Consider the following 20,658-nt stretch of genomic DNA (forward strand, 5'->3'; position numbering starts at 1 on the left):
TTGTTACAAATTAAAAGCATGTTGTTCTTTGTCATATTACCTGACGTTTTAAGTTTGTAATTTATTTTACACACTTTCTATTTATCATTTGTTTATTTCAGAATTGTATTGAACAGAATTTTGATAACAGCAACTTGTTTGTGTCCAAAAATACTGCCTTTGCCGAAGAGTTTGCATTTAATATTCGGAGCATATTTGTGCACATTGAACCAAAACTTGGTAAGTCAAAGCAAATCAGTCAAATCAAAAAGTAAGCAGTGTTTCGTAGCGGTAATCTGCCTAGATTTTTCATTAGTCACTTGGGCAAATACTACAAAGAATATATTAATTGATAAAAATAATAAATATATACTTTATAAAAGGTTTTCATTAAAAAGCAAATGCAGCTGATAGCCAGCTTTTAAGTTAAGTTGACTGTACTGTATCACTCTACTATGGAGATCTGCATACAATTCAGGTTGTTTGCAATATAAATCAGTCCTTTGCTTCTTGTTTTCACCTACTCCCTAACACTATAGTATTGTTGTACAGAGTCTGATATTCTTCCTGTAGGAGATGTACATGAAGTTGATCAACGTATGCAGTATGTCGGCGTCTGTTCTCTCTATGTCTTACATTTTCAAATATTTAGAATCATTGACAAGAAAGTATTTAAAATACTCTGGGATGTATATAAGAAGGTGAGGCGACAGCAAGCACACCCTACAATGACCTATTAGTCTAGTCTCAATATGTGTTTGGTCATTGCTAATTAACTAACTTTGCAAAAATTAGGAAGAAGTTGATTTCAGTGATTTGGTTCCTTGATTATTCTGACTACCCCGGTAATATTTTCACCTTACTAATATTGATAAACAAGTTTATTCCCTCTGACAGGGAAGGAAGTTCTTTTTTGATTAAAAGATGTGAATAAGTGAATAAGTCAGATACCATAACAAAACTACCCACAATCATCTACACATTTGCAGTATGTTGTCTCTCCATCCACTGCTGTCACATTTATGTGGAAGAAATTTTACAGTGCAGTCGTATTTTAAACATAAATCTAACAAATGTGCTCTCACAGCAGTAAATGATAGATCAGAAAAATATAACACATTGCCAATTGAAAGCCTTCCTGGACAGCATGTATGTAAATGTGTCGAAATGGGCGTAGTGCGAGTGGTTAGTGCTAGTAGCACTAATCCGAAAAAGTACTAGATCTAGTGCTAAAATGGCACTAGATCTAGTGCTAAAATGTGCACAGTGCGAGTGGCATTGTTATCGCATTGTCAACGACGTCGAATAATAGGAGGGGCATCAACAACCACTTTCATATTCAAACTACAAACAGTATAAAACATCGGCAATATACGCGAGATATCCATAATAATACTTTCTTTATATGCCGTCGTAAATTAGCCATCCGAAAATCTCCCTGGGGATTTCACGGCTGGTGGGCACTTATTTTGGGCTCAGAATTTCAAAAAATAATCATCAAATATTTTTTGGGGACTTCCATTTTCATCATTGAAGTATCTAACTAAGCAGACTTTCAACACCGTCAGTTGGGCCACCCAAGACGAAAGAAACTATTGCAGAATTAACAATAATTAATAATTCTTGCTGAATTAAAAAGTAGACCACCTGAAATGTCATTAAAGTGTCGTCCAGTGTCATTTTTCAAATACATTTGTTTTTATTTTATTGGTAACAAAAGTATATTTTAAACGACGTTTCTAATAAAAACGAACACAACTGCATTAAGCGATCCCGGCAAGCGATCACAGATGCTCAATCCAGACATGCTACGTTTCACAAACGTTGATTATTAGTCAGTAGTGATTATAATAACGCACAAAAAATAAATTCGTTGATTGTTATGAAATTCAAATAAAATTCAACTTAGTTTCATCGTAAGCAAATGATTCCGATCGCATATAAACGCTCGATGCGGTAGGGTATCCGCCATGCTTCTCTTGCATGAGTTGAGCTAATAGGTCAAATCGCTAATTAACCAATCAAAATGCTGGATGATGTCAACGCATTCAAATCACCATAGCTCATTTAAATATGTTAATGTTATTGAACGCAACGCGGAAGAGATTTGCCAATGTTGTATGTAGTACGCTTTTTTGGCTTGGATTTTGATGGGAAAATGGCATGATTTTTTTTAAATAAAAAAATAGTTGTTTTCAAAGATGAACTTAGCATAAGAAGAATAATTTAACATTGTTTACAGTGATAACAGCTCTTTGTCCAAACGGAGCTTACGCTAGTCAAAATAAACATGCTCTTGAATAAAAACTTAAATAGACTGATTTAGGCGTCAGGAATGATTGAAATGTCCGATAAATTACGACAAAATATTTTAAAAAATAAATTTAAAAACTGCCGAAAAATCGCCCTGGACGATTTCTTGGTCCCATTTTTTTTAACGCGACCATACACTGGGTTTGTTTAGCTGTGAAGGGTTAAAATACGTATTTCACAACCGGAAATTCAACAGACGAACTTGTTACTTCACATGTTTTAATTATTAGCAACTGTAACAAGAACAAGATTTTGAGAGTCTACAACAAAAAATCCTAAGGACTTCTAAAAAATATTATTGCAGAGAAAGTGTCTAGACATATATAATATGATCACGTTAAAAATCAAAAAATCAGCGGGGTTACATCATATTCCGTTAGTTCCTCCATGATACAATGTAACAACAGGATTGCGTGAAAATCGCAGTACACACAAAATCCACCGAGCTTTACAGGGACCCGGGACTTCCCCACAATACCATTTCATACAGTATATCTATTCACAATTTGTAAAAATTGCGCAGTTTGACCTGCAGTTTCACTGTTTCAGCTAGTTTCCCGGCCGATCGCGTTGTTCCAAAGGTCTATTAGTATTACGACAAACGTGGACAATGACATTCTCAATTTTCCCACTGTAGCACATTTCCAATGAATGAAAGATACAACAATTTTACGTAAATATTAATTTATTTTCAGAGAATTACGGGATGTCTTGACGTCGTTGACAACGCGATATTAATGCCACTCGCACTATGTACATTTTAGCACTAGATCTAGTGTCGTTTTAGCACTAGATCTAGTGCCATTTTAGCACTAGATCTAGTGCCATTTTAGCACTAGATCTAGTAGTTTGTCGGATTAGTGCTACTAGCACTAACCACTCGCACTATGTCCATTTCGACACATTTACATACTTCCATCAGGTCATGCAATATGCGCAAGTGTGCAAACAATAAACGCTATCAATTCGTAAATTGAGTGGTGTCTTTTTGTCGGTTTTTGTGGCTCAGTGAAATATGTGGCAAGGCATTTTTTGCTATGGTCATGAGTTTGAATACTATGCTGCATGTCTTTAATATGCCTGTAATCAAAATTTCACCCTACTGTTGCGTTTCCATGGGAACATACTAATCAAATATTGTAATGTTTTTCCATAGGTTCCTGCCATCAATTTGATAGGCACTATCATGTGGTTTGCTGATGACTTCCTCATGGTCAGACTCTCTCCACATATATCTAAAGTTCTTGACAAGAAATCACAACAGGCTGCTCAACATCAGAGAATTAATTATCTTCAACAGAAAGGCCAGACACTTGTAAGGTACTATCATACATTGTAAAATTGTACCATACATTAAAATGCTCTGTCTACACATCAGTCCATCAGTTTTATGTACAATCATAATATTGGTTGGTTGACTAGGATAGAATATAATTGAAGATTATTGTGTGATTTCTCTTCAGAGATGTACAACAATTAAACATGCAAGTTTGTTCATGGATGGTGCAGATAGAGTCTAACTTATCTAAAGGCAACACGCTTGTACAAGAACTTCATAATAGATGTCTGCTCTTCATACAGGTAAGAAGTGCACAAATTATATAAAAAGTTTGCATTTCATGACCATTTCAGAATGTTGAAAGATGTTCTTTGGAACTTATTATATATTAGGTTCATAAGTTAAACCCAAATTAACAATTATTGTTTGTTTTCAGGGTTTGATGTATGCCCATAATATTGGTCACATAGTGAGAACAGTGATGAATCTACATGTGGTATTGAATCAGCCAATGACTCGTACTGCAGTACTATCGCTTTGTAAACTGATAGAGTTATTAAAGGTAATGTATTGAATCAGCCAATGACTCGTACTGCAGTACTATCTCTTTGTAAACTGATAGAGATAAAAGGTAATGAATCAGCCAATGACTCGTACTGCAGTACTATCGCTTTGTAAACTGATAGAGTTATTAAAGGTAGTGTATTGAATCAGCCAATGACTCATACTGCAGTACTATCGCTTTGTAAACTGATAGAGTTATTAAAGGTAATGTATTGAATCAGCCAATGACTCGTACTGCAGTACTATCGCTTTGTAAACTGATAGAGTTATTAAAGGTAGTGTATTGAATCAGCCAATGACTCGTACTGCAGTACTATCGCTTTGTAAACTGATAGAGATAAAAGGTAATATGTTGAATCAGCCAATGACTCGTACTGCAGTACTATCGCTTTGTAAACTGATAGAGATAAAAGGTAATATATTGAATCAGCCAATGACTCATACTGCAGTACTATCTCTTTGTAAACTGATAGAGATAAAAGGTAATATGTTGAATCAGCCAATGACTCGTACTGCAGTACTATCGCTTTGTAAACTGATAGAGATAAAAGGTAATATATTGAATCAGCCAATGACTCGTACTGCAGTACTATCGCTTTGTAAACTGATAGAGTTATTAAAGGTAATGTATTGAATCAGCCAATGACTCGTACTGCAGTACTATCGCTTTGTAAACTGATAGAGATAAAAGGTAATGTATTGAATCAGTCAATGACTCGTACTGCAGTACTATCTCTTTGTAAACTGATAGTTATTAAAGGTAGTGTATTGAATCAGCCAATGACTCATACTGCAGTACTATCGCTTTGTAAACTGATAGAGTTATTAAAGGTAATGTATTGAATCAGCCAATGACTCGTACTGCAGTACTATCGCTTTGTAAACTGATAGAGATAAAAGGTAATATATTGAATCAGCCAATGACTCGTACTGCAGTACTATCGCTTTGTAAACTGATAGAGTTATTAAAGGTGATGTATTGAATCAGTCAATGACTCGTACTGCAGTACTATCGCTTTGTAAACTGATAGAGATAAAAGGTAATGTATTGAATCAGCCAATGACTCGTACTGCAGTACTATCTCTTTGTAAACTGATAGAGATAAAAGGTAATGTATTGAATCAGCCAATGACTCGTACTGCAGTACTATCGCTTTGTAAACTGATAGAGTTATTAAAGGTAATGTATTGAATCAGCCAATGACTCGTACTGCAGTACTATCGCTTTGTAAACTGATAGAGTTATTAAAGGTATTATGTATTGAATCAGCCAATGGCTCGTACTGCAGTACTATCCCTTTGTAAACTGATATTAAAATAAAGGCGATATTTTTAATAGCCAAGAATTATTCAGCCTGTTTTTGTAGAGAGAAAATATATATTTACCATTTTTTTCTCAATTTTGTATTTCAGTCAATTGAGTATACATTCCATCATCGCACCATGTTAATAGCAGAGACTATTAATCACATCTTACAACATCTACAGTTTATGGCATTGGCGGCTATTAACACTGCTAAGGTTGGTTGACTTGCTTCACTGTTCATGTGCAAAATCTGATATTTCTCTGAAACCACCAAATGAATATTTCACTGTTCATGTGTAAAACCTGATATTTCTCTGAAACCACCAATTGGATATTACACTGTTTATGTGTAAAATCTGATATTTCTGTTTTGGTACTAATTTTACTCTGTTCATGTACAAAACTACACATTTATGACCAATTTCATACTATTTTTGTGAGAAACCAGACAGTGATTTTTCTTATTGAAATAGTATACAATCACCAAATATTTAACAGTGATGTCATGAATATTGCTTGTGATATGTTGTGTGTCAGACTTAACATGATGCATAATAAGTCTGTGTGACAATCAGTGGTTAGTGCTGGATTGGTTCTGTTTAATGGCCAATATTTATTGTATTTATTTTGTAGAAAAGAATCATTTCTGATAAGAAGTATAGTGAAAAAAGATTGGTGAGTTCATTTTTATTGACTCCCATGTGCGAAGCACAGTTAGTTAGTCTGTCTGTCTGTCTGTCTGTCTAATTGGCATAGTAATTAGCCAACTTTCAGCATTTTCACTTGTTTCTTGCTACATAGCTGCTGTGGGATAATGCGCAACCCTGATTATTTTTAAGTTGAAATTCACTACGTTCAATTACCCACCATAGACTCCGGTCAGTCAAAATGACTATTTTGAACTGTAGGCATTAATCAGCGATTCTGCCGGTGACGGAGAGATAGAATCCAGGTCAGGGGAAGCCCCATGACCTCAAGATTCTTTTACCCCTTACGTCACGAACCCACGTGACCGAGGCCACCTGGCAACGCCACAGGTAGCCGTCCATCACTCTTAATTTCTCTCCGCCTCGAGTGGAGATGAAATTTAGCGAGCTCTGCTGGATCGCCTGCTTTTTTTCCTGTCCGGATTTATAGCTTGGGTTGTTGCCGCTGCTCGGCATCCGACATGGTAGCTGGTAGGATAAGTTTTCCTTGTCTTTTTTTACCCTCGTGTCGTTTTCCCCTTTGTGTGTAGTATTTTTCACAGCAAAGAAATCAAAATCCGGCGCCACTACGTAGTCACATGTTGATTTCATGGCGGCACCCTTTACAACTGTAATTCGTTTCCCTCATGCATGTCGTCTTTTATTTTTAATGTATTTAGCAATATATAGGTGTAATGACAGCACCAGGGCTCGCTGCCGTTTTTCTTTCCGGTCTCCTCGTGTTTCGAGTCGACCGTGCAGTGGTTATATTCAGAATTTACCAGCATAGAAACCGCATCCGAGATACTTTGTCGTAGCTACGTGCGGGTTTCGGGGTTTTTGCGTGAAAGCGTGTTTTTTTCACTGGAGTTCTGAGGCCTGAGATTTTCTTTCAGAGCCATCAAGATCGCTGAGACTGCATGACCGCGTCACAGCAAGGTCGCGCGTCCAGTAAACAAATCGGTTAAAGTGAGTTGCGTGTTTTGCATGAGTGGAAAGTCCTCACGCTCGGCTACCGGTACTTCATGTACCGGGACGTCGAGTAAGAGGCCCGACGGTGGAGGTACCGATATTTTTCTCGGTCTCCTCCGCTGATCGGAGGGCATCCTCACAGTCTGTTTTTTTCAGGCGGTGGTTTACCCGATTTTACCGGCTGCAGCGAGGCTGTGCCCCTGGAGGCTTTCCTCCTATGGGGCCCGTTGCGGGTCTCTTTGTGGACCCTTCCTCGCACGGCACCGGGTTTGCCTCCGAGTTGAGGGCTTTGGTCGAAGGACTGTCGGGGCAATTGCGTCCCTGGCAGGCCGGGTAGATCAGACGCAGTCGGAGCGAGCTGTCTCCACTGTGTCCCCTCGGTGGGCAAGCAGGAAGAGACACGAAAGCATGTTTGCATTCAAACACGTCTCTTCCGGGGAACCCCCGTTCCCAGTCACGGCTCTCCCACTATTTTGGGGGGTGGCCAAGGCTCAGGCTAATTGCACCGGTCCTTCTCTGGATCCGCGGGCACTGAATGCCAATGGGGTGCTGGCAGCCAAGTCTCCGATCTCGGGGCAGGGCTTTCAGGGCAGGGCACGTGTTGACCCCCCCCCCCCCACTTTCAGCCAGCTAGGGTTCGTCACGCGGTAACGGTACAACGGTAACGAATTTATCCTTGTGTCCGGTCCCCGCTGTGGGTTTTGACTCCTTTCTTACCGGCCCACGGGCGTCCCCAGAGGGAACCGACCCTGTCATGAGACGCACAGTCGAACACGCTCCCTCTCACATATTTTAAGTTAGAGGAGACGCAGTTCACTCGCGTTGGATACAGCCGGTACTCCGGGCGGTCCCTCAGAGTCTTCCATCTATATGACTCGGTGAGCCACGCTTTTGGGGTGAGGCGGAGTATCACCGATCCCAGTGATACGATGTATATACCCCCACCCTTGATCCTAAAGCGACCACCTAAGGTTGCTTCAACGCTTATGGGATCACGGGCGTCGGGATCCAAAGCAACCCCGTCGGCACATCTCTCCCCTGTCCGTCTGAGTGCGGAGTGGGGCGCAGAGCATGCAAACGGTGTTGATGGGCAGCGTTGGTCAGCCGCGGAGGATGTAATGCTTAAGGCCCCCGGGTGGGGATAACGTTAGGCAACATTTCCCACTGGACCAAACGCTACCCGGTCGGTGTATTTCGGGATCAGACCCCATAGCGTGGGATGAGACCAAAACACCCCCAACCGGATTCCAAGGCTCCTTCCCCAGACCCCGGTACCATGAATTTGGCAAACCGGGCAAAGGGGGATAGCCGCGTTCCATGGGTGTCTTTGCCAATTGAGGACGACCCATCTAGCCCTGAGGGCAGAGTTGCTTGAGCGCATTATTATGCGTGCCCAGCACTCTGGTGACCTTGGAGGCAGAACGCACCAGCCTCCTAGACCAGGCGACATTTTTACTGGTGGGCCACCGCACATCTACGTGCGACACCCCCTAGTGTTGCCTGGCTCGCTTGGCCAGGGCCACTACTGTGCTACGAGACGTGGCCTTAGACGCATGTGTTTTCGCCGACAAGCTGAGCCGGGGTACGTCCCCACCTCAGTGACGCAGACTGGACACCCTCCACTCTCTTTGTTCAGGGAATGGTGGGTACAGTCTCGGAGCTTCGGAGTGCAATGAATCAGAGGGTTCAGATTGAATCCGCTAGCCAGTTGGTCCTGCCATGGGCAAGCGGAGGGCACCCCAAGCACAGAAAACACAACGCCCTAGGGCGTTGCCCGCTAGCCAGAGTCAGCCAGGAGGCAAGCGCTTATACCCTTCCATGGGAGGGAAGGGTAGTGGCATGCCCCCAGGGAGATAAGAGCCAGGTGGTGGCTCCTCACCCTCTCTGGGCGGATGTCTACCCGGCAGCAAGGGAAGCATGTTTGACGCTCACCTCTGCAACCGGGGGAGACAGGCATGTGTTCGGTGAGTGGCCAGGTCACAACTTAGTGACTACTTCAGGCCTTGGGGAACTCGCCTCATGGGGGAAGGGAGCACCCTCCCCCCTTGCAACTGCCGAACACATGGTCACACATCCCTGTCGTACACAGATTGCGCCAGTGTAGTCCGGTTAGGAGACGGCGGGTGACCGACCCCTGGACCTTCCCAGGTGGTGACATCCATTTACGGCATACCGCTGAAATCTCCACCTCCCCCCGTCAGTGTCTCCTCTGTTGGGCACTGCCAGGGGACTCCCGCAAGGCGGAAGCAATCAGACAGGAAGTAGCAGTTTGCTGGGGAAAGACGCCATACACAGGGTACATCAGCCAGAACTAAGTCCAGGCTTCTACCCAAATGTGTTCGTAGTACCAAATCTACAAGTGGCAGGCGTCCAGTTTTGGACCTAGACAGACTAAATCAGTACGTGCCCCTCGATCGGTTCCACATGGAGACACCATTCAGGGTTCTTCTCTCCATCCACCGTTTTGACTGGCTAGCCCCGCTAGATTTAAGCGGGGCCTACCTGCACGTACCGATGCACCTAGCGAGTTGCCATCTCCTTCGAATCGCCCAGCTGGGCCAAGTATTCGAACTTCGGTGCCCCCCCCCCTCCGTTCGGGTTAGGCACAGCGCCCTATGTGTTCACCAGAGGGATGAAACAGGTAGTGCTGCTGCTTCACCAGATGTCGGTACACCTCAATCCGTACCCAGACTACTGGTTACCAACAACCCGGGCAAGGGGTAATAGCCAAACGCATCAGGCTAACACAGGATTTACTTCACCAGCTGGGCTCGTTAGTAAATCGACAAGTCCCACCTCGAGCCAACGCACAGTTGGTGTCCCTGGGCATGGAGTTTTGACACAGAGGTAAGCTTGGCTTAGCTATTTCAAGCATATTGCTTAGCGCTAAGCAGCCTAGCCGAATGCCTAGTCAGCGTTCCCTCGGTGTCCCTCCATGAACTAATGCGGATCATCGGAATGATGACCTCGGTTCGAAGGGTCGTTCCCCAGGCCGCACTACGCAGCCGCCCGGTATAACACTTGTTATAACGCCGAGCTCTTCTATGGGAACTAGATAGGCGGGTTTCGATCTCGGACCAAGTGAAGGAAGCCCTGCCCTGGTGGTCGTCACTGACCAACCTCGGGCAGAGGGGCCCCCTTGGACCCGCTCGCCGCAGGTATGACTCTGGTAACAAATGCCTCCCCCCAGGGTTGGGGAGCGCATCTATTGGACGAACAAGCCCAAGGATATGGCTCCCGCATAGTTTTGGGACCACCATATCAACCGGCTCGAACTGTGAGCAGTGTACAATTAGCACTACCACGCTTTCTACCCGTAGTTCGAGACCACAGAGTCCTGCTCCGCACAGACAACGCAGCGGTGGTCTCCTTCAAGAAGGAGGGGGGACGCATTCCCCATCGTTGTCAGTCCTAGCGGAGCAAAATCCTCCTTTGGTGCCTGGAATACAATGGGGAGCTAACCGCACACCACCTTCCAGGGGTGAGGAACAGTCTGGCGACGCCCTTTCAGGGCGACTCCGTCTCCAGAACACGGAGTGGCTGATACCCCAGTGGGTAGCCTCCAGGCTGTTTCGGCTGTGGACGGTCCAAGGTTAGACCGTTTGCCGCACCCCAGAACAACAAGCTCCCGACGTACGTAACACTCCTGCTGACTCCAGGAGCCTGGGCCAGGGTCGCTTTGCTACCCCCCGGATCCACTTAGTTGTGTACGCTTTTCCTCCCTTCCCGCTAGTCCACCGGGCACCGGAGAAGACTTCAACAGGTGCACACCTGCATATTATCATTGGTTGCACCCAATTGGCCGAACAGGGCCTAGTTTCCACTTCTGTCGGAAATGATAGTCGAAACACCAGCAGTGCTTCCGGACTTACCGGACATGCCGTCCCAACCAGACGGCGCACTACCACGAGCCCAGCGGGTATCACTTACCCGCATAGAGGCTCTCATTAGACCCGCCCATACGAAAGCTTTATCTGAGCGGGCTGCCAACGTCCTGGCCAGGGCGAACTGGGATTCCACCAATGCAGCCTACATTTCTAGGCTGCGAGCATACACTGGTTAGTGTAGCGGAAGGGAGATTGATCGATACCATCCCTCTATTGGCCAGGTAGCAGGCTCCTTCGTCCACCTGTTTGACGAAGTGGGTTTGTCCTACGCAGCGATCGTTGGCTACAGGTCGGCCTTGTGCCCCACCATTCAAACGTACAGGAACAAGACTAACCGATTGTCCTACTATTAGGAGACTATTTACTGCTTTCCAGACGCTGAGACCCCATGCAAGGGAACTGCCCAACTGGGACTTGTCGGCTGTGTTGTCCGCTCTAAGCAGACCGCCTTTTGAGCCTCTCCAATCAGCACCACTCAATTTTTTGAGGTGGAAAATAGTCTTCCTACTGGCCCTCGCCTCAGGTAGGCGCCGGTCAAAGCTAGGCGCGCACTATCCTTTGCGGATGGTTGTGCCGCTTTTATGGGCGATCAAGTTGTACTAAGACACGAATCGGGTTCTCGCCAAGAACCAAATCCCAGGACACGATCCTCAACCGATCGTCATCCCCCGGCTGGCAAATATTGTCAGTCCGGAAGATCAGGAGGAGTTGCTTCTCTGCCCGGTCCGAGCGCTGAGTTGCTACGAGAACCGTACCAGGTTTTCTAGACGGGGAACCAAACACATGTTTTTGTGTTACGGCCCTGACAAGCGGGATAAGCCGGTTTCCCCGACTTCCATCCCCAGGTGGATTACTGCGACTGTACTGGAGGTCTATAATACACTATCCTCCTCAACACAGACCTTGCAGAGACACCAAGTACAAGAACATGAGGTCTGTGCGATTGCTAACTCACTAGCGCTAGCGTCAGGTGCCCCCCCCCCTCAAACACATTCTGAGGGCAGGCTTCTGGAGAACGCAGAACGTCTTCATCAACTACTACCTAGGAGACACCCAATCTATTGAGCAGGGTCTCTTCAGGTTAGGCCCCGTCGTAGCGGGTCAGGCCTTGTTTGCTGACCCAGCCCGAACGACTGCAGGGGCCTCTGCGCATAGGCGATAAGTCAGTCTCTGCATTTTTGCGGGCAGATTGTCTGTTCCACTAGCACTTCCTGGAAGCTCCCAGGTTTCGCTTCTGTCGACCTACGCCCTCATGCGAACTGTTTCGGTCCTACTTCAAGCTTATCACCCCCGAGTTCGGCTTGGGTCTAGCTTTCTCGGGCACACCGAACCCTGTCACCACAGCAGCATTGGCTTCTTGCTTCTGGGACAGCACAGGCAAGGTAAGACACCACCCTTCTTGGGTCTTAACTTAGGTCTTTGGGTTTGTTTTTCATCCCGGACTGGGGGAAAGTCTTTCATCATTCTCCTTTTTTTTCTGCTTGCTCGGAAAAACCCGCCACCTATCGGTGTCTGACTCTGCCTACAGTTCAAAATAGTCATTTTGACTGACCGGAGTCTATGGTGGGTAATTGAACGTAGTGAATTTAGGCGAGGGTTCTTCGAACCCGCCTATTCACATAGTTCATACCCACCATAGACTCCGGTTCCCCCCCAACCTCCCCACTCTTTCCGTCGCGTTGGTCTAAGTCCTCGAGGCGGAGAGAAAGGAACCAGAGTGATGGACGGCTACCTGTGGCGTTGCCAGGTGGCCTCGGTCACGTGGGTTCGTGACGTAAGGGGTAAAAGAATCTTGAGGTCATGGGGCTTCCCCTGACCTGGATTCTATCTCTCCGTCACCGGCAGAATCGCTGATTAATGCCTACAGTTCAAAATAGTCATTTTGACTGACCGGAGTCTATGGTGGGTATGAACTATGTGAATAGGCGGGTTCGAAGAACCCTCGCCTAAATCAATGTGATATGGCTGATGGCTTCAGACGACTATAACCTCAATAATTTGCAGAACTGTAATATCTCATGCAACTGGTGCTATAATTTTGTTGTCTGATACAATTTATGACCAAAATATCAAGTTACCATATATGGTCATTATTTCATTAAATATTTATAATTGTTAAACCATAGCTACGTGGAACCACCCTGATCATTGCTTGCAGTTATATTTTTGACTCCCATGTGCGAAGCACATAAAGGGGAGTCTTTGCAGTTAGTGTGTCTGTATGTGTGTGTGTGTATGTGTGTCCGACTGTTCCACTGTTATCTCAAGAACCACTCATTGGATTGTGATGAAACTTAGTACAGAGATGCTCTGAACATATGCGCAGATTTGATTAGTTTTTGATAAAAATCCGTGCATATTAATTACCTAATTTGCATGATAATTAGCTATTTTTTAGTGGTTCCATGACTGTTCCACTGATATCTAAACAACCACTCATTGGATTTTGATGAAACTTGGTACATAGATGCTCTGAACTAATGCTAGGTTTTGATTAGTTTTTGGTAATAATCCGTGGATACTAATTACCTAATTTGCATAACGATTAGTCAATTTTCGGTTTTTCCACTGATATCTCAAGTACTAATCATCACATTTCAATGAAACTTGGTACATAGATGTCATATGACACTGCACAGACCTGATAGTTTTTATGGTAATATCAATACATATAATTACCTAATTTGCATAATTAAGTAATTTTCAGCTTTTGATATAAGTAGTGAGCATTACATTTCAATGAAACTTGGTACTTACATACTCAAGGACTATGCAGAGATTGATTGTTTCGGATAAATATTTGTGCATATTAATCACCTAATTTGCATAATTAGTTAGTTTTCAGCTTTTTCATGGGTATCTCAAATACTAATCATCGCATTTCAATGAAACTTGGTACATAGATCCTTTAGGACTATGCAGAGACCTGATTAGCTTTAGGGTAAATAATTGTGCATATTAATTACCTAGTTTGCATAATTAATTTTCAGCTTTTCTACTGATATCTAAAGTACTAATCATCACATTTCAATGAATCTAGATTTATGCAGAGACACAATTAGTTTTCGGTAAATATTTGTGCATATTAATCACCTAATTTGCACAATTAACCAATTTCCAACTTTCACACTGATATCTCAGGTACTAATCATCACATATCAATGAATGTTTGTACATGGATGCTGTAGAACAATAGACAGACCTGGATAATTGTGGGTTAAAATATGTACATATTAATTACCTAATTTGCATAATTAACCAATTTTAAGCTTTCACACTGATATCTAAAGTACTAATTATTCCATTTCAATGAAACTTAGTACAAAGATGCTCTAGGACAATGTACAAACCTAATTAGTTTGGGGTAAAAATCTGTTCATATTAAATTCCTAATTAGCATAATAATTCATAATTTTTTGGTTCTAATCACATTTCAATTAAACTTGGTACATAGATTTTGTGTTACATTGCGCAGACCTCATTAATTTTACACTCAAATCTGTTCATATTAATTTTCTGATTTGCATAATTAGTTTTCAGCTAAGTAATTTCAAATTATATTTAATGTGTCTCCAATACTCTCAGCACATGGGAGTTCTTTCTAAGCTTTCTTTGATTAAATGCTGTATTTGCTCTTATATAAGCACTTGTGCTAACTTCATGTGTCCAATATCTTCAGCACACAGGAGTTCTTTCTAAGCTTTCCTTGATTATAACTGCAGTATGTGTTCCAGTAATTGAGTAACTAAAAAGTTCTGTCATGATACATAACGTGCATATCAAGATCAGGGGGAGCATGTCAGACCCAGATATCCAAATTGTGTGTGTGGTGGTGGGGGGGGGGGGGGGGTCACAACATTGTATTGGATATGGTTAAAGATAGGAAAGGTGGTAACCCCCAGAGATGGGTTCGTGTTTCGGAAATGTTTCATGGCTTTTTGGAGGCGGTTGATCTGGTAGATGTATGGAGAATTATACATCCGGATAAAAGTAGCTTATATGGAAATTCTTTAATCCTGAATTGATCCAAAGTAGACTAGACTATTTTCTGGTAAGCCAGTCACTTATAGTGATGTAGTTAAAACAGAAATTGTTCCCTGTGTGCTGCCTGATCATTCGGCGGTTGTCGAAATATGACGAAACTGTACGTGGTCCTCATATTGGAAATTGAATACGAGCTTATTGAGAGACACTGATTATATTATTGAGCTTATTGAAAACCATTTCCCTAGTTGGCTAAAAGAAGGCAAGGATATTGAGGACCCGCGTATGGTATGGGACTGGCTTAAATATTGTATTAAGAAAGCCTCAATAACCTTTAGTAAAGAAAAAAAGAAAAAGAGACAGTAAAAATAGAAAATCTGGAGCGAAAATTAAAAATTTTGGATGATCAAATTTGCCTAAACCCTACTGCTGAAGTATTACATGAATTTAGTCAAATAAAACAATCATTACAACAGAAATACGATGAAATAGCATAGGGTCGGATTGTTAGAGCTAGGGCCAACTGGCATGAGTTAGGCGAGAAAAATACAATATACAGTATTTTTTGCAACTAGAAAAAATGAACGCTAGGAGATCTCAAATAAACAAACTTACTGGAACGGATGGGTCAGAGGTGAGGTGAGGAAATTAATAATGAAATTAAAATGTATTACGAAAATTTGTATGCCTCAAAACTTGACCAAAATGGGGAGGGAAAATGCTTACTGTTTTGATGATCCAGACATTCCAAAACATTCCAAGATCGGACAAACATTTGTGAAGGTCTCATCTCTGTGGAGGAAGCCTGGGAGGTGATTAACAGAGTTTTATAAACAATTTTGGCCATTGGTTAACAAATTTATGGTGAGGGATCTAAATACATCCTTTGAGAAAGGCAGGCTATCTACATCTCAACGACAAGCTGTAATAATATTGCTGGAGAAAAAAGGAAGAGATAATAGCAAGATCCAAAATTGGCGGCCTATATCACTCCTCAATTCAGATTATAAGATTGGTACAAAATGTATAGCTAAAAGATTAGAAAAAGTCCTTCCACAGTTAATACATATAACCCAATCGGCTTTTGTCAAAAATAGATTTATAGGAGATGTTGTGAGATTGGTTGACTGTGTAATGGAGTACATGGACGAGGAGGACATCCCTGGTTTGTTATTAACAGTAGACTTTGAAAAAGCTTTTGATACTGTGGAGTGGCCCTTCCTCTTTAGAGCATTGGAGACTTATAATTTTGGCCCAAGTTTTATAAAATGGTTAAAAGTACTTTACTCTGACATCTCCAGCTGTGTTATGAACAAAGGCACTAGTACAGGATATTTCCCTCTAGGGCGAGGAGTTAGGCAGGGGGATTCAATTTCTCCCCTGTTGTTCATTTTGGGGTTGGAAATATTTCTGTGCTCACTGCGGTCCAATCACGATATTGAAGGGGTTGCGGTTCCGGGTTTTGGTTCTATTAAAAGTACAGCGTTTGCAGACGATCTGACATGCTTCCTCAGTAATCTCCCTTCATGTAGAAAACTGTTTGAAAAATTGGGTAATTTCGAAAAAATATCTGGGTTAGCAATTAACCAGGATAAGTGTGAAGCAAAGTGGATTGGAAACAAAAGCAAATGTAAAGAGAAACCCCTTGCGGTAAAATGGCCAAATATGATTCAAATTGTTGGTGTTTACTTTTCAAATGACAGAAAAATTTGCAATGTTTAGAAATGTCACAATCCACATAGAGAAACTAAAAGTATTTTTACACTTCTGGAAAATGAGAGACCTAACACTACTCCAGAGAATCCAAATTATTAAAGCTATGGGTATTTCACGAGTTCAGTATGTTCTTAGTCTCACGGATTGCCCTAACAGATACCTGAAAGAAATAAACAAAATGTTATTTGCATTTCTTTGGAAAGGAAAAGATAAGGTGACCAGGAAAACAATGATAGGGGACATTTGTGTAGGTGGCCTAAAAGTACCCGATATTTTTGCAATCGTGAAGGCTCAAGGAATAGATTGGTTACGTCGTCTGTTTGACAACGATATAGTCCACCCTTGGAAATGGATATTGCAGAAGAAACTGTCTCGAGTTGGAGTAATGCTCTTCCCATTACTGTGAGGGGTTTCTTTCGTAGTATGTTAGAGTCGTGGCTAGCAGTCACAGCTCCGCCAGATGGTGAAAAGCATCCCCTAAATCAAAGTATTTGGAACAACGAACATATTTTACAAGGAAGCAGAAGTATATTTTTGGGAGTTTGGGAGACTGGTTTTCACTATGTTAGAAATCTTTTTGATAATAAGGGCCAACTTCTTCAATGCGGTGAAGTGGAAAAAAGGGGAATACCTCGCAAGAGGTTTTTGGATTGGTTTGGAATTGTGGCCGCACTACCACAGGAATAGAAAAGAGAAGTAGATATAAACAAATTTGCTAGCCTTGAGGATGATATGTTGGGTATCAGATTTGTGGGCGTTCAAATTCATTTGAAACAATGTAAAACTAAGTTGGTGACTCCAGAAGTGATAAAGCAATATTTTATTTTGTCAAGATCTGAAATTTATCATGTTAAAACATTGAACTCCAATATTACTGAATGGGAAAGTATTTACTTAGCACCATTTAGACTCACAATAGAGTCAAAGCTCAGGGAATTTCAATGGAAAATCATCCACAATATAATGATAACCAACTCTGTTCTTTGTAAGATGACCCCACTAAAAATTGAATCAGGAGCCTGTACGTTCTGTAAGGGGCCTGACGAAAATCTGCTTCATCTTTTCTATGAATGTCCAGTAGTAAAATTATTTACGATACCTTCTTTGAGATATGGGGAACAATACTGAGTTTTCCTCGGGTAAACGACCCAGAATGCTTTTTGTTTGGTGATAGTCTTCTGCCCCTCCTGTTAAACTTTTTGCTTTTGGTTGCCTGGAAGTTTATTTATATTTGCAGATGTCGGGGTAAAAAACAAAATTTGAGGAATTTAAAGACTTTGTGCAGAAGGTACAGAAAACTGAGTACTTGATTGCAAACAGAAAAGGTAAATTGGGAAAACATTTAAAAAAAATGGTGACAATTTATGAAAATTGTAGCAATGACCTAGCATATTAACATGACTACCTGAAAAAATTGTAATATTTTTGTGGAGACTTTGTACTTGTTTGTTGTGCAATGTAATTTTTTGGTACACATACATGTAACTATGTAGAGTGTTTATGTCAATTGACTCAATAAAAAATGTTTTAAATACAAAAAAAACAGTGTGGCGTATTAAAAGACAGATTACTGCGTTATATCAGTAGTTTGACGTTGAACATCTTCATTTCAGGATGTTTTATCTGCTTTGGTACTGGCTGAAAATGCCTTACATGGACCAGGTAAGAAGCACTATAAACTTTATTGAGGTGTTGCATAAACCAGTACATATAGATCGATTTCTTGCGGTCCATTCATTGTCATATGTACATGTATCTGTTAAAAGATTCAACAGGTTTGATATGAAATCATGCAAATTGCAAGATGATCAAACAATCACAATCACAGACCATTTTTCCCAAAGTGTTTATTACATGTGTTTCTGAATATGTCAAATATCTTGCTCATTTCTGTTCAAACAATCAAACCTTTGCAAGCGTTAACTACATTCTATGAAATATGTGCATCTGTAATTTTATTGCATACACTTATTTGGATATACCCATATTATGGGATGTATATGTATATATGATGTCCATATCTGTCTAAAATAAGTAATATTAACTATTTTGTACTTGAATATTTTTTAGCAACTAAAGAAAGAAGATTAATTTTACATCTTGCAATGGGTGTTGGAACTCAGATGGTAAGTATACTGTGTCTATCTGTCTAACAGCTTTAATGACATCTGAATCCACTTGCTTTTAAGTTACAATGACCTCTATTGGAGGCACACCACCAAGATGATACTTTGTCTTTATTAATGTATTTCTTTGTTTTATATGCATTTAAAAATTGTTTCTCACATTTTGTTCTTAAATTAATTTCTTCCAGAAATCATTTCGGGATGAAGAATTAAATAGCTTTTATTCTGTCTTGAGAAAGATTGATTTAATAAGTGAATTGAGAGAAAAGTGAGTTTATTTTTATTGTTTGCTTAGTGCTACTGATGATGTTCCTCACACACATGGATAAAAAAAAAAAAATATGAGAAACAAATAACCACTTATACTGTGAATATCAGCCTGCAGTTCCTTCATAGGGCAGAAACAACTTCTTATGAGATGAGACAAGTTACTGTTCAGTTTTGTTTAAGTCTCAGTAGAGATAATGATTATTTTTAGTCCCCGTTCGGACGAAGTCCGAAAACGGGGACTTATAATTCGGTTTCTGACCATCTGTGCGTCCGTGCGTCCATCCAGAGTCATATCTCAGAATCCCTTGGACCGATTTCGTTCATTCTTTGCATGTGCCTAGTACTTTATGTGGGACATGTGCACATGCAGTGGTTTACCGATTTGATTCAAAATGGCCAACTGGCAGCCATCTTTTGTTTTTTGAAAATGTTGTATTTTGGACATGCTTTGTCAGTTTTCTTTCAAACTTGGTACATAGATTGGACATGTTAGGATACATGTCCATGACGATTTATTTCACAATTGGATCAAAGATGGCCGACTGGCAGCCATCTTGTTTATTGAAAATGTTGTATTTTGGACATGCTTTGTCAATTTTCATTCAAATTTAGTACATAGATCATACATGTTAGGATACATGTCCCGACCGTCTGTGAGTTCCAGAGTCTGTCCGTCCGTCCGTGTGTCCATCTGTCTGTGCGTCAGTCTGTCCAGAGTCGTATTTCAGAATCCTGTGAACCGATTCCGCTCATTCTTTGCATGTGCCTAGTACCTTATGTGGGACATATGCACATGCAGTGGTTTAGCGATTCCATTCAAAATGGCTGACCGGCAACCGTCTTGTTTTTTGAAAATGTTTTTGACTCCCATGTGCGAAGCACAAAATGGGAGTCTTTGCAGTTAGTGTGTCTGTATGTGTGTATGTGTGTATGTGTGTATGTGTGTATGTGTGTGTGTATGTGTGTATGTGTGTCCGACTGTTCCACTGCTATCTCAAGAACCATACATCGGTTTTTGATGAAACTTGGTGCATAGATGCTCTGGGCCAATGCGCAGATTTGATTAGGTTTTGGTAAAAATCCATGCTCGTTAATTACCTAATTTGCATGATAATTAGCTAATTTTTAGCTGTTCTATGACTGTTCCACTGATATCTAAAGAACCACTCATTGGATTTTGATGAAACTTGGTACATAGATGCTCTGAACATATGCGCAGATTTGATTAATTTTTGGTAAAAATCCGTGCATATTAATTACCTAATTTGCATGATAATTAGCTATTTTTTAGTGGTTCCATGACTGTTCCACTGATATCTAAACAACCACTCATTATATTTTGATGAAACTTGGTACATAGATGCTCTGAACTAATGCTAGGTTTTGATTAGTTTTTGTTAATAATCCGTGGATACTAATTACCTAATTTGCATAATGATTAGTCAATTTTCGTTTTTTCCACTGATATCTCAAGTACTAATCATCACATTTCAATGAAACTTGGTACATAGATGTCATACGACACTGCACAGACCTGATAGTTTTTATGGTAATATCAGTACATATTAATTACCTA

General features: G+C 41.4%; 1 protein-coding gene across 1 annotated transcript in view; it reads left to right on the forward strand.

The window, feature by feature from the left end:
* LOC100372619 (WASH complex subunit 4-like) overlaps positions 1-20,658 on the forward strand; it is a 61,043-nt gene that overhangs the window by 14,947 nt on the left and 25,438 nt on the right. The window contains exons 11-20 of the mRNA XM_085496734.1: positions 102-219; positions 553-680; positions 3,449-3,612; positions 3,756-3,873; positions 4,008-4,133; positions 5,549-5,656; positions 6,075-6,116; positions 18,300-18,348; positions 18,757-18,812; positions 19,001-19,080. Of these exons, the coding sequence (XP_085352860.1) occupies positions 102-219; positions 553-680; positions 3,449-3,612; positions 3,756-3,873; positions 4,008-4,133; positions 5,549-5,656; positions 6,075-6,116; positions 18,300-18,348; positions 18,757-18,812; positions 19,001-19,080 (989 nt within the window). The remainder of the gene's footprint in view (positions 1-101; positions 220-552; positions 681-3,448; positions 3,613-3,755; positions 3,874-4,007; positions 4,134-5,548; positions 5,657-6,074; positions 6,117-18,299; positions 18,349-18,756; positions 18,813-19,000; positions 19,081-20,658) is intronic.

The sequence above is a fragment of the Saccoglossus kowalevskii genome, chromosome 3 (assembly GCF_978046115.1).
Source record: "Saccoglossus kowalevskii chromosome 3, keSacKowa6.1, whole genome shotgun sequence".
Taxonomy (NCBI): domain Eukaryota; kingdom Metazoa; phylum Hemichordata; class Enteropneusta; family Harrimaniidae; genus Saccoglossus; species Saccoglossus kowalevskii.